The 15,557-nt window shown below is 41.6% G+C and overlaps 1 protein-coding gene across 3 annotated transcripts in view; it reads right to left on the bottom strand.

Moving 5' to 3' along the window:
• Positions 1-15,557, bottom strand: part of NIPAL2 (NIPA like domain containing 2) — an 83,063-nt gene that overhangs the window by 23,376 nt on the left and 44,130 nt on the right. For all 3 annotated transcript variants that reach the window (XM_018058278.1, XM_018058279.1, XM_018058276.1), the window contains one exon: positions 7,860-7,981. In XM_018058278.1, coding sequence (XP_017913767.1) covers positions 7,860-7,981 — 122 coding nt within the window. The remainder of the gene's footprint in view (positions 1-7,859; positions 7,982-15,557) is intronic.

Here is a 15,557-nt window from a genome sequence, read left to right on the forward strand (position 1 = left end):
AGAATATTCATTGGAAGGACTGATGTTGAAGTGCCAATAGTTGGCCACCTGATGTGAAGAGCTGACTCATTGAAAAGACCATGAGGCTGGGAAAGATTGAGAGCAGGAGGAGAGGGGGTGACAGAGAATGAGATGGTTGGATGGCATCACTGACACAATTTGAGCAAGCTCAGGGAGATAGTGAAGGGCAGGGAAACCTGGAGTGCTGCAGTCCATGAGGTCACGAAGAGTCAGATGTGACTTAGCGACTGATCAACCACAACAAGATATCTGAAGCAAAGCTCTTTTCTTCCCCCCAAAGAGACAGCATCTCTGGACTGAAATTTAATATGAATGTTTACATTGGACATGTAAAAATATTGGCACTAGTTTTTTTTTTCCTTAAAAATGATGAGAGTTGGGGACTTCACTACTTTCAGGATATCATTTTACTCATGGAGCCTTTTCTAAATAAACACAAATGTCTCCTGTTCCAACTCAAGGTTTCACCCATTGCTTTGTTTCTCCCTTTAATCCTCTGTGGGTACAGAAAGCAGCAGGACCATATCTTTCTCACTTAAAACCTTTTCATCTAATACGGAAGAATAACTCATCCCTTAGTCTTGTCTTTTCCTGGCAAATGAAACCAATTATTTTAACTTTTTCTTATAGGACTTATTTGCCAGACCTTTAATTTAATCAGGTTGTGCTACAGAATCTTTTCAACTCCTATCTTTTCACCTTCCCGAGAGCTGCCATCAAAACCAAAGCCATCCCTCTCAGCTTGGTCTCCCCTCAACCAGAGGAGTCCATTTCTCACGTGACACAGTTACAGACAGCTCCCAGCAGCCTGTGGGATCATGGTATTTGTGGCTGGGAGGAAGGAAGCCATTCCTGCACCAAGGCATAGAGCATGTTAGCTTAACCTGTTAGCATGCCGATTATTTTGGGGGGTGGGGGATGGTGGTAGCTATCAGTCTAAAAAATCATATGTGACTTTTTTTTGCAAACTTCATCGCTATGATTTCAGATCAATAAAATATGAGTTACTGTTACTTACAGAATGACTGTCATTTGCCCTTGGGTTCTGTCCTGTGGCAAGAGATCACAGAGCTCCCCGGGGTAAGATATCCAAGCCGCGTGAGTTAATGTTAATTTTTTTCCTAGTAACATTTCCCCACCTCTCTGAACAAAAATTCAGTATTAAAGAAGCTGTGACTTCTGCAGGTTGCTGCAACCCGGAAGAAGCAGCTTTGCTCACTGCTGTCTCAGAGGCCAGAAGTAATACCAGCGCAGGGTGCACGCTCTGCACATGACTTACTTGTACTAATTCATTTAATTCTCACAACTATCTCAGGAGGTGGGTGCTATTATTATCCCCATTTTACAGATAAGGAAACCAAGGCTCAGAGGGGTTTCCGCTGGTAGGCAGGATAATGCCCCACCCCACCTCAAGATGTCCACGGTCTATTCTCTGGAACTTGTGTGCATGTTACGTTACACAGCAACGGGGCTTCCCAGACATCATTAAGGCTATGGATCTTGAGATGCAGAGATTATCCTGGATTGTCCAAGTGGGCCCAGTGTAGTCACAAGGGTCCTTAAAAGCAGAGAACCTTCCCAGCTGTGGTCAGAGAGAGATGTAACATGAGAAAGACTCAAGTCAAGGAATGCTGGCTGCCTCTAGAAGTTGGAAAAGGCAAGGAAACAGATTCTTCCCCAGGGGCACTAGCAAGGAATACAGCTCTGCCAATATCTTGATTTTAGTCCATGAGACCCATGTTGAATCTCTGACTTTCAAAACTGTTGAGAAAATAAAATCGCATTGTTTTAAGCCACTAAGTGTGTGACAGTTGGTTATAGGAAAAATAGGAAACAAATTCAGATTTGGGTACTTGAAGTCTTTCCAGAGGAAAAAAATCTTCAGGATGAGTTTTCTGAATTGATTCTGGGTTTTCTGGATTCATTCTCTATGAATTTAAAGGCACTCCTCACCCTGTTTTCGGCAGAGGATGAGGTGGTTAGCCAACATCACCAACTCAACGGACATGAATTTGAGCAAACTCTGGGAGGATAGTGAAAGACAGAGGACTCTGGTGTCCTGCAATCCATGGGGTCACAAAGAGTCAGACACAACTTAACGACTCAACAACAACAATAACAATCACTTCGTTTTAAGTGGCAAAAAGAGCACTGGCAGTCCGTGGGATGACGTGACAAGAGAGAGACACAAAATTTCACCACTGGAAACCCCACTCCCGGTACCAAATTCCGAGCCTGCACTCATCTCCTCTTCTCTTGTCAAGTTCTCTCTGAAAGCATAGCTTTTGATATAGTGTCCTTGTCCAAAAGCAATGGGCTCTGCAAAGATTCTCTCTAAAGCCAAGTCTGGACAAAGATCTGATGCTTGGAGGTCAGCCTGTATCAATTCTGCATGGAGAGGTGGGTGGGGAAATGAATTGGAGCGTGTACCCCAGAAGTGGTCCACCTGGTTTTGAATTCTGCCTCTTTCACTTAGTTTCTATGTGACCTCAGATAAGTTACTGAACCTCGCTACTTGGGCTTCCCCATCTGCCAGTGTCTAGGACTGCTTGCTGCCCAGGTGAAGGACGCAACATGGTCGGAGTGGGCACGGGGCTCAATCTGCTCAGTGAGGTTGGTGACCTGAGCTGTAGAAGTGGGTCCGAGTGTAGACCTGTGAGTACTACTTACATTCAGACAACCGAGCAGATGAACCTCACGCACCAGACATAGAGGGCTTACACAAGCATAGTTTTCGCCTTTCAGGTTTTAACACCTGCTGGTGGGTGTTGAGGCAGCTTTTGCCAGAAAGGCTGACTTAATAATGGGCTTTGGGGTAGAAAATCACACCAAACGACAGGCTAGGCCCCTGCTTCTGCTTATTTAATTTTTTTTTCTGGTGGAGAGAAAATGAGCACCATGCAGATTATTTTGTGAAGGAGAATGGTCTGTGGGGAAATCTGGGTATGCAAAAAAAAAAAAAAAAACCAAATGCAGCCACAATCAAGCCTGCCAAAGAACACAGAGTAACTGAGACTCAGAGCCACAGCCCCTCGTGTGGGTTCTGCCGAGGTGTTCACAGCTGCTATTCCACAAAAGGCCCTTCAAGAAAAGGGCCTCATGGTCACAAAAGCCTGGGCAGGGCAGGATTAACAAGGTTAAGCCTAACTCTTCCCTAAAGGACTTCTAGTTTTTAACATGCTAACGGAAATGATGAATTTCTCAGGGGGCCATGTGTGTTTCACAGCATCTCTCCAAGCTAGTTTGACCTTGAAAAACCTGATTGTGTTTTGCTTTTTGGTAAGCACCAGGTGGGAAAGTATGTTTTAGTGGATGAGCACAGGACACTTCATTCCTCTCCGACTAGTAGACACCAGGCTTCTCAAATCCTCTTCTTTCCCCAAAGAGTCCCAGCTCAGAGCTTGGGCCTTGTTTCTGAGGCTTCCACTTCATGTAATCCTTAAAGGGAAGATGGATATTGACCTGAGACAGCTGAGACGGCTAAACACATGATAAAACGAGATGCTCTTAGCTAGTCTATAATATGACTTTACAATCCCCTTTTGAGATATGTAAAATTTATTTAGATTTTAAAATATTTTTATTTATTTTACTGTTTATTTGATCAGTTTCAAAAGGCAGTTCAGGTGTTATATTTATACTTGGTGTAATATATAAATACAAGATATAATACAAATACTGTATAAATCATATGTAATATAAAAACAGTTAGATGAACGATTCTTCAAAGAATTGCCTTAATTACTATAATTATGATCTCTGCAATCACGGTTTGCAGAAAAAGTACAGAACCTGGCACGATGAAGGATTAAATATTAATTATGCACATGTTAACAGACTTAAAACCAAACTTCAAGTCAAGATCTTAGTATATAATTGATAACTTCTGAGTCTTTAGAGATGTAACATATAACGGATTAAATTCCAAACTGAGATAAACTAAGATAATATAGATCTGTTCCCCTAAGAGTCTAATGCCAATAGTGTTATTCAAATGTGACTCTATTAAAGGCTCATTTTATGCTGTCATATAAACATCTGGAATTATTTGCATTTTTGGTGACACTTATTTTCAAATATACTTTCACTGTTTTACAGGAATACGAGTCTTCCCAGGACTGTAAAATTCCCACTTCAGGAATTCTCCTCTATATTCTAGGTGACTAAATTAGTCGGATGAACTTGTGAATAGATTAACTTAAGATTTACCTTTGGAAAATAGAAAAATGCAATTATTTCAGTGTACATTTTTGTGGGATTATAAGGCTTAAAAAGTAGTTTTGTTCTTTTAAAATGTTTTCTCTGGTATTAAAACAATATAAAATACATCATCATCAAACAATGCTGTTTATTCCAGGAAATAAGTCTTGATGCATCTTTAATCTCCAAAGGATTCAGTGCAGGCTTTTAATTTTCTGGTTACAGACTCTGTGACCCTTTTCTTACCGGATGAAGAATTCGTTTTGCCTGTAGGCAAAGAATAATAATGTGTTGGTAGGACTTCAAGTCTAGACTATCACGAAATGCTCAAAGAGTCCTTCTAGTGCTTACATTTGATTGATGAAAGCTTTAATAGTTAAAAGACTGGTACAGTGGACAAGTAGGAAGATAAAAGAGGGAAGAGGGGGACAAAGTACGACAGACCTGAGGAAGCCTACTCTGAATTGGAAAGCCCACTCCTAAACTCTGTTGGAGGATGAGGGTAAGAGGAACCTTCCAAATTAAGCGAGGAGGGAGTTTAGGGGAGAAGATATTGAGTTCAGTTTTTGAGATGTTAGTCCTGCAGACTCTATGGGATATCCAAGCAGGAATATGGAATACATTGCTATTGTTGTTCAGCCCCTCAGTTATGTCTGACTCTTTGAGACCCCTTGGAGTATAGCATGCCAGGCTTCCCTGTCCTTCACTTCCTCCTGGAGTTTTCTCAAACTCATTGAGTCGGTGGGAATAAGTAGACAGATGAAAGCACAGCTTTGGGGTTAGGAGAGATCTGGGAAGGAGATGCAAGTCTGGATTTGAAAGTCTTTCTAAAGAATGATGGTGGTGGAGTAGGCAATGAGATCACTCCAGAAAACCTTGGGAGAGTTGTGCAGCATGGAAAGATAAGAGTGGATGCAGAAGGGAAGGAGGTGCCCACCAAGAGCCTGGGATGGACGGATCAGACTGGAGGAAGAGGAACAGGGAAAACAAGCTGAAGAAGCCTGGGACGAGAGCGCTGCCAAGAGAAGAGAGTGGGCTGTCAGAAAACGGCGCACAAGGGGCGAGGAGGATCAGGACCAACGCAGCACCTCCATCCGGCAATTCTTGGGGAGGGGTCTACTATCTTATGATGAGTGAGGAGAGACTGGGAGCTGAGGGAGTGGAGGGGAATACGTTTTCGGTGGTGTTTAGAGGCGAAATCGGTGAGTTTATTCAAGGGTGTGTAGTGTATGAGGAATTTATTTTTTTTAACAGATCTTAGGAGTGGGAGATGTAAACAGAAAAGCCCTGTAAACACTTGTGTCCCAGTGGTCAGAACTATGTATCAGAGATGGTAAGATATACAGGCTTCTGGTCACCTGGCTAGAAATGACCACACAATAGTGTAATACTGTATGGTTCCTGCGGTAAGATCCTGAATCACATCACACTGAGAGCAGAGTTTGCCATGTCCCTGCAAACGCCAGGTATAAATAATAGGTATAAAGCAGGAGTAAACTATTTTACAAAGCCAAAGCCAAAGAATGCTCAAATTACCGCACAGTTGCACTCATCTCACATGCTAGTAAAGTAATGCTCAAAATTCTCCAAGCCAGGCTGCAGCAATACATGAATCATGAACTTCCAGATGTTCAAGCTGGTTTTAGAAAAGGCAGAGGAACCAGAGATCAAGTTGCCAACATCTGCCGGATCATCGAAAAAGCAAGAGAGTTCCAGAAAAACATCTATTTCTGCTTTATTGACTATGCCAAAGCCTTTGACTGTGTGGATCACAATAAACTGTGGAAAATTCTGAAAGAGATGGGACTACCAGACCACCTAACCTGCCTCCTGAGAAATCTGTATGCAGGTCAGGAAGCAACAGTTAGAACTGGACATGGAAAAACAGACTGGTTCCAAATAGGAAAAAGAGTACGTAAATGCTGTATATTGTCACCCTGCTTATTTAACTTACATGCAGAGTACATCATGAGAAACGCTGGGCTGAAAGAAGCACAAGCTGGAATCAAGATTGCCGGGAGAAATATCAATAACCTCAGATATGCAGATGACACCACCCTTATGGCAGAAAGTGAAGAGGAACTAAAAAGCCTCTTGATGAAAGTGAAAGAGGAGAGTGAAAATGTTAGCTTAAAACTCAACATTCAGAAAACTAAGATCATGGCATCTGGTCCCATCACTTCATGGCAAATAGATGGGGAAACAGTGGAAACAGTGGCTGACTTTATTTTTCTGGGCTCCAAAGTCACTGCAGATGGTGATTGCAGCCATGAAATTAAAAGACACTTACTCTTTGGAAGGAAAGTTATGACCAACCTAGACAGCATACTAAAAAGCAGAGACATTACTTTGTCAACAAAGGTCCATCTAGTCAAGGGTATAGTTTTTTCAGTAGTCATGTATGGATGTGAGAGTTGGCCTATAAAGAAAGCTGAGCACCAAAGAATTGATGCTTTTGAACTGTGGTGTTGGAGAAGACTCTTGGGAGGCCCTTGGACTGCAAGGAGATCCAACCAGGCCATCCTAAAGGAGATCAGTCCTGAGTGTTCATCAGGACTAATGCTGAAGCTGAAACTTCAATACTTTTGCCACCTGATGTGAAGAGCTGACTCATTTGAAAAGATCCTGATTCTGGGAAAGATTGAAGGCAGGAGGGGAAGCAGACGACAGAGGATGAGATGGTCAGATGGCATCACCGACTCAATGGACATGAGTTTGAGTAAAGTAATCATCTGGTAGTTGATGATGGACAGGGAGGCCTGGCGTGCTGCAGTCCATGGGGTTGCAAAGAGTCGGACATGACTGAGCGACTGAACTGAACTGAAACTGTTTTAAAGGCAGTACACTGGGCCCGATAGCTTTTTGAGGTCACTTCTAACCCTAAAAATGTATGACTCTGTGTGCCTTGATTCTTTTTATTATTTCACAACTATTTTACCAATTCAGTTCTTGGTTAAATGCTGATCTAAACAACCCCATTTTTCTTCTTCCTGCCTGCCTTTCCTAGAATATGCTTATTTTCCAATCTAAACTGACTTCCATAACAAGTTATATGCCAACTATTTCAATCACATTCTCTCTTAATACCCACCAGACATAGTCATTGCATCAAATTAAAAAAAATCACAATTAGTGGCTTCCAATTTCTACACCAGCTCATTCTGTTTTTTCTTTTCCCCATCTCTCAGTATTGTCCTCTTTCTCTTCAGACAGGCTATTGCATGGGTCTCTATAAGTGCTTTTTTGAGGAGAATACCTACCTTAAATAAAATTCAGTGAAGTAAAATATGTCTTCAGGTACTTTCCTTTGACTTGGGAAGAGAGGGGTTTTTTTTGTTTTTTGTTTTTTTGTTTTTGAGTTGTCCTAAAATACGTGACTCTGGGCTTTGCTGGATTAAATTCCATTAAATTGTGGAAACTGTTCCAGTGATAAGTCATCCCCAAGGACGGAATACCCAGGGAACAGGGATACTACTTCTATTGTTGATTTAGTGTTTCAAATATTGGTCAAATATATTTACATTTCAATGAATTATTAACACTGAGAAGAAAAGATTATCCTAGCTCTCCAACGTCTCCATGTACCAGTGGTCTAGACAATATTGCTTCTGGGATAGTAAAATTTTTAGAGTTCTTACCATGTAGATCATGAACTGCCAGCCAACAAAGTAATACTGTACTGTTCTTGCGGAGATAGCCTGAGTTATATTTGGAGCAAAGTTCACCAATAGGTAAGTTCCCGCCAATGCCAACGTCATACCTTTTAAATTGAAAAGACAAACCATGTTGAAAAGGGCCATTCAAGCCTTTTTGTTTACGTAAACATTTCCTATACGCTGAGCATTACTTGTAAAAGTCGTGAAAGTGAACGTCGCTCAGTTGTGTCCGACTCTTTGCGACCTCATGGGCTATAGTCCATGGAATTCTCCAGGCCGGAATACTGGAGTGAGGAGCCTTTCCCTTCTCCAACGGATGCCTATGAAAATACAATCTATCAAACCATCCCAAGAACATTGCGCATTTACCCAACAGCATTACCTTTAGAAGGGGATAAGATAAGGGCCATGGGATGGATGGGGTAGCACATAACTTCCGATTTTTCTCTGTCATTCAAGATGAATTCTGACCTCTACAGCGAAGCTTTCCTCCGAGATGGGGACGATCAGAACACGTGCACATGGAGACATGGAAACACATCTAACCTGGCTGCTTGTTTCCATGTGGACCAGGAAGTGCATGGCGACTCTAGAGCCACCTAGATCTAGATGGCAGGGCCCACAGAGTGGGGAAATCCATCACCTGATGGCCCCCTCTGCACTTACTCACCTTGGATCCTTTACACACACATACTTGGCTATTTTACACTTTGAAACTCTTGTAAATGAATACCATAATCACTGTCATTTTTTGGAGTCCTTTTAGGAGAAATAAAAAAGTGAATGCTGACTCTGAGTCAGATTGACTTGATCTGATTTAAAATCTAGAATTCCAGGGATAGCTTGGTAAAATATCACATTATAAACCTATGTAGGAATGTGTTACTGTCATCACTTTAACATTACTTACAATAACGGAGGAATGGAAAATGTGGGGGAGAAGTGGCCACAGAGAAGCGGATTTGGCTTTCCAAATAACACTGGAAACTGCTTATTTATTAATAATTAGCAGCCTGAGAAAAACTGATTTATGTAGCATTTTTTGGGTAGCACAACTTGAAAACATAATTCAACCTGTTTCACCACTGAGGTCAGCATTGTTGTGTATATGATTTACAACCAGCATACACTCCAACCTGAAACAATTTGGTTTGTCTATACAACCTCATAATTTGAAGACATCAATTTCCTATTGTTCTCAACCTAATGATTTAGAGTTTTGAACTCTAGTTTCTGAGAATCCATTTGATTTTTTATATAAGCTAGACAATAGCTATTCATGGTATAGTACAAGCTATAAAATAAGCTTACTCTAATGTAACAATTTATTCAGTACTACTTTGCGAAGGCAGAAATTATACACACAATTTTAAAAGCTATTTTCTAATGAGAATTTTTAAAAAGAAAACAATATACTTTATTAAGCATTGTAATAAAAGGAAACAATAAAAACCATATATAAGAACTTGGGCAAAATTATTGGTCAGGTCTGTCCTTTCTTTGACCAAAATAATAATAAAAAAAAAGAAACCAAAGATCTTATAAGATAATTGTTCAATATTGCATTCCTCGGAAGAAGCAATATTTTAAAAACCCAGCTTTCTAAACTTAGTAAAGCAGAATAAATGCATTGAATACAGTTTCACAATCTCAGAGTCTTCCAACCTATTCTTGTGAAATCTAAATTTCTTGTTTATATTGAGTTCCTCTGCCAGTTATTTATCTCATCTAACTGTGTCTAGTGTCAAACTTCGTTTTTCAGGAATTTGGTTTTTATTTATCTGTCTCTGGCTGCGCTGGGTCTTCATAGCTGCGTGAGCTTTTCTTCTGTCGAGGCAAGCGAGGGCTACTCTTTAGCGGCAGTGCATGGGTTCCTCGTTGCGGCGACTTCTCTTGCTGCAAGAGGAGGGGCCCTAGGGCACGTGGGCTTCAATAGTCGTGGCCAGTGGCTCAGTAGTTGTGGCTCCCAGGCTCTAGGGCACGGGCTCAATAGTTGTGGCATGGCATGTGCGAGCTTCCCAGATTAGGGATCAAACCCGTGTCTCCTGCATTGGCAGGTGGATTCTTCACCGCTGAGCCAGCAGGGAAAACGTTGAAAATTTAGTTTTGAATGGATAACACATGCGTACAGTAAAAAACTCAAAAGCCATACAAGAGGGATCAATGAAAGGAAACTCTTTCTCACATCCTTGTGGCCCACGAGGTCCCCTCCTCAGAGTGAGCAACTGCTGCTGGTGCTTGAGATTTTCTTTCCAGAGATGCTTTAGGCAGGCGTGGGTGAGAGTGCATGCATTTTGATTTTTTTTACACAGAATGATGTTAGCATATTATACACACTTTTCTGTATCTTGCTTTTTTCCTACTTAACAGAACATCTTTTTCTACTCCAAGAACATCTCGGAAAACGTTTCACGTTGTATGTCGGGCAGCCTCATTCTTTCAGAGTCTGCAGAGTGTTCCATTTATGGAGGCGGCATTATTTCCAACACGGTCCCTGTTTCACATCCTGACACACCCCTCCCTGTTCCACCTCTGCTCTCTATGTGCGGCCTGTGCCCATTTCCACCAGTGCAGATCTTCACTGCCTTCCAAAGCTTGTTAAAAACAGATACAACGACTGATGGTTTTGTGAGTACCCTTTAAAGTAATTTTTCACACGTCTTATCTCACGTGAACATCACATCACTGCAAGTCTAGTGAGCAACTCTATGGCAGCTCAGGAGGTCACACACTCTTTCTTGCTAATGATTTTAATTTCAGCAACGTCCTACATTTATGAAGGCAGTTCTGGATAACTGCTCTTATTTTCTTGTTTCTTTGGTGTCATTGTATGTGATTTACTGTCTCCATGAGTCATGTGTACATTTTTCATAAGTGTTTAAAAGTGCTGCAGACAGCCACTAGCAGTTGGTTCAATAAATTTCTGCAAAATATTTTTATATTCCACCTTTTCCTAAAAGTGGCATGAAACATCACGTTATTGTTGCTGTTTAGTCGCTAAATCGTGTCTGACTCTTTGTGACCCCCATAGACTGTAGCCCACTAGGCTCCTCTGTCCATGGGATTTCCCAGGCAAGAATACTGGAGTGGGTTGCCATTTCCTTCTCCAGGGGATCTTCCCAACCCAGGAATCGAACCTGATCGAACCCAGGGATCTCCAGCTTGGTAGGCAGATTCTTTACCACTGAGCCACCTGGGAAGCTAATATGAAACATCACAGTTTCTGCTATTTTTATTTCAGTAAAGCCACCAATCTTTGGAAAGGTACAAATTTCTGACTTAGCAAACTTGCTAGTTTACCTTCTGTTGGCCCATTTGCCCAGAGGAGTGCTCTGGAAGTGTAAGATACTAAAAGAAGGAAAGCAGCACTTGACATGCCCTTGGCCCAGGGACGTGGTTAAATTTCAAGTCCAGACTTGGACAGTGAAGTCTAATCTGAACTGAGACTGGCTCCCTAGAGTTAAAATCTCACTGCTACTGCTAGCTGCACAGGCCAGGTGAGTTGTTTATCCCTCTGTGACAGAGTCTCCTCATTTCTAGGCACAAATTAACTTATCATACTTGCTAGACTCCAGGAATTTGGCTCTGCAAGAGGCCATCCTGGGGAGCAGAATATGTTTGAAAGCTTATCTGGAAGCCTGTGACAAAGGGCCCTGGGACAAATGCAACTTAGAATGCTGACTGCCAAGGGTCAAAGGCCATCTGAGTCAAACTTCAAAATTAATCCAAACTTGTATCTCTAATATTGGTCTAGAGATGACTAGGGACTGTCCCTGGGGCTGTCTGTACAGGGATAACAACTCAATTTGAAAATTAAAGGACAGGGCAGGAAGGACTCAGCACTTTCTGATTATCTAGTGAAGACTTCTCTCCACTAGTCTTAAAAAACAGAGCAGAAGAGAAATGATGTAACTGACAGAACACAGAGAGGAAGAAACACCAGCAGCACTGTTTGCTACTCACTGCTGACCTCAGGGAGTGAAGTTGCTCAGTCGCGTCCGACTCTTTGTGTCCCTTTGGACTGTAGCCTACCAGGCTCCTCCGTCCATGGGATTTTCCAGGCAAGAGTACTGGAGTGGGTTGTCATTTCCTTCTCCAGGGGATCTTCCCAACCCAGGGATTGAACTCAGGTCTCCCACATTGCAGGTAGATGCTTTACCGTCTGAGCCACCAGGGAAGCCCTAGCCGTCTGTTCAGTACACAAAGCACTGAGAGCTGAATATTGACGAGGTCCAAAGGTGGAGCAGTCAGGCAGCAGAGAGTAAGCTGCAGGTGGTCGTCAACCACGGGACACTGGATACAACCCATGATACAGGGGTGTGGGCTCATCTGCCACCCTTATGCCCAGACCTGCACCAAATACATTTCCTCATCAAATACAACTGAAGTTACATAAAAATCTACAATGATCTGGTGGGCGTTTCAGATTCAGCTTGATACAAGTATTAATAAAATCTCTTCCTATAAACTTGTCATATGTACAAAACAGGGAAACAGGCTCATCCCTGCTCTTTGGAGTAAACGGACTAGGTGTACTGGGAGAGCATATGCCAAGGGAAGTAATCATTCTTTTTAAGCAGTGTGCCCAAAGCTATAGATTTCATAGACAATTGTGGCTGACATGAGAGTCACATTATGATCACTACCACATACAAATGTGATGATAATAAGAACTATAATAGTAATAGCTAATACTTAGCATAATCTAAATGCTTCATACAAACATAACTAATATTTCTTACAAAAAGCCTGCAAAACTATACTGCATGTTACTATACTAACATATAGTATATGTATATTGTATAATATATAACATTGGATACTATTAAACTATTACTAGCCATATTTGACATATGAGAAAATTGAGTCACAGAGGGAATAATTATCTTGGCTGGGCTAAGTGAAGAGCTTGAATTGGAACCTAGGTAACCTACTCTTTATATATATATATTTATTTATCTACTTGGCTGTGCTGGGTCTTAACTGTGGCATGTGGGATCTAGCTCCCTGACCAGGGATCAAACCCGGGCCCCCCTGCATTGGGAGCGTGGAGTCTTAGCCACTGGACCACCAGGGAGTCCCTAGGTAAGCTGTTCTTAATGATTACACTCTTCTGCCTCTTGTATGCATAATGGACCGGGGCTGATAAATGGACTACACAAGTCTGTCATTCACCTTGTAGTCTCAATGAGTGGCACCCCAGGAACTGTACTGAACACAACGTGAGGCTGGATAAAGCGTCTCCACAGGGGACAGAAGGAATGGACTCCTTCTGGCAGTGGTTCCTGAAGGCCCCGACTGGCCCTGAAGTTCCTTGAGAAGAGCATCTCCAAACTGGTGTTCCCTAGAACCCAGTTTCATAAGAGGGACACACCACCAAAAAAAGTTTCAACTCAAATCTATTTGGAAAGAGGTGAGTTAAACAAATTTAAATCGCTATTTTACTGGAAGACCCCTGAGAGCCTGTATGTGTTAGCGTTCATTGTCAATCTCCTTGGGGAGGATATGGTTATAATATTTTCTAAACATATTTGACCATTTATATCATCCTGAAGTAGTGTTTGGAGGAATATTTTATACTCTGAGAAATGCTTGACATTTAACTGGATCCAGCTGTGAGAATACAGCCTCTGTTTCAAGAGGCTACTGAAGCTCTGTTGCAAAAGTCTCCTATAGATGCTTGTGGATGGAGGCTGACATATAAAGATGGAGGAAGGGAAAACAGCCTATAGTCAAGCTCCTTCTGATGCATCTGTTCACCAGCATCTATGGCCTGCTGAGTTCCTCACCTGTGCAAGCCTTAGCTTCTAGAATCCATTTGCACAGTTCTTCCTCAAAAGACATCCAGTTTCCCAGCCCACCCTCTTCCTTAAGTAAAACCTGAAATCGCTTTTAATTTTGTCCCCACTTTCCAGCTCAGTGCCAGCTAGTGTTAACTGCTGTTTAGCTAGCTTCTGGAATCTGGCTTGATCTGACTTCTGATAGCCTCAAGAGTTGAAAAATTCAGCTAACCTGACCTTACCCTACATTGCTGTCTGGTTTTCTTAGAGCTTGCGATATGCCGCCTGATCAATGGTGGTCCAGCTATTGCTTCAGAGGTGGTATACCACTAAACACAGCAGCATAAACTGGATTCCTTCACACCAAAGGGTGCCTTCTCCTCAGTATAGTGTCTCCAGATTCCTCAGGCTTAAGTCAGCCAAGTCACCCTGGATTGGCAAGTCTCAAAAGTATTGTTGTTCAGTCACTCAGCCATGTCTGAGTCTTTGTGACCCCCGTGGACTACAGCATGCCAGGCTTCCCTGTCCTTCACAATTTCTTGGAGTTTGCTCAAACTCATGTCCATTGAGTCAGTGATGCTATCTAACCATCTCATCCTCTGTCATCCCCTTCTCCTTTTGCCTTCAATCTCTCTCAGCGTCAGGGTCTTTTCCAATGAGTCAGCTCTTCACGTCAAGTGGCCAAAGTATTGGAGCTTCAGCTTCAGCGTCAGTCCTTTCAATAACTTAACTAAGTAGGGTGTATATTGTCACCCTGCTTATTTATCTAAATAATATAGTGAATTTAAATAGTTCTGAATCAACCATCATAAAGTCTCCCATTCTTGAGGCAGTTTTAAAACCAAATAGCCAATCTGTCCTCTCAACCAGAAATGATTTTTGTTTGGCTAGATTACTATTCTAGGTCCTGGCTTCAAACCAAGCTGACCTCTGCTGTGGGAGAAGGAAGGAAGGAAGTGGTCTTTGTCTCACTATTAATCTCTTGACATCCTATCAATGGGGAAACCATGTATAGGTGACTTGAAATAATCAAGTTACTGGTCTCTGGAGAGTGCTGATGTAATTTTTATTTTTATGATGACAATATTTGGACTTAAGTCAACTAGGATCTCACAGACTATTAGATTCAGTATTTTTGATGACTAAGGGAGGAGAGGGGGAAATACTATAGTTTTGGCTGATTGAAGGGGAGAGAATTTTGGTGCATTTTAGAGGAAAAATAATCATTACAATAATTTAAAGTTATTAATCCTCTAAGAATCAGAGCACAGTCCAAAGCCTGTCATTGAATTAATAATAGTTGGCGATTTCTTTCAGACATAGCTTTTGTGAGGTCATTTTTTTGAAGTTAGTGGTGAAAAGCTTCATAGCCACAGATCAACATTTGGCAATAAATTAGTTCAGCTTGTTTCCACATGGTCCAAAAAAATCTTCATTTGTTCCATCATGAAAAACAAACTTTCATTTGCTTGAAGCAGGGAAAAATAAGTGATTTTCTTTTACACATTTTGACAATTTAATTTTTAGCATGCTTATATGTTAATCTTGTACAAAACGCCACTAACTACTCTTTTCCCTGTTTGGTTTTAGTCCCTGTAAAGAAAAAACAATGCATTTTTAGCTTTTAACAGAAAGAGCCAAGTTCTCTCAAGGCAACAACAATATAGGTCCCAAGAAAATACATGTGACCTAACACACTCTGAGGATGGTTGGGGAAAAGTCCTTCCCTAAGCCTGAAAAGGGTTATTCCATCTCAGATCATGATAATCATATGGTATTGCTGTCGGAGGCCTGGGTACGGAATCGGTGACTATATCCTTTCTTATTCCTGTGGCATTAATCAAGAATTGATCACTTTTAACTACAGTCTGATACAAATATGATAACAGATAAATTTCTG

The sequence above is a fragment of the Capra hircus genome, chromosome 14, assembly GCF_001704415.2.
Source record: "Capra hircus breed San Clemente chromosome 14, ASM170441v1, whole genome shotgun sequence".
In the NCBI taxonomy this organism is placed as follows: domain Eukaryota; kingdom Metazoa; phylum Chordata; class Mammalia; order Artiodactyla; family Bovidae; genus Capra; species Capra hircus.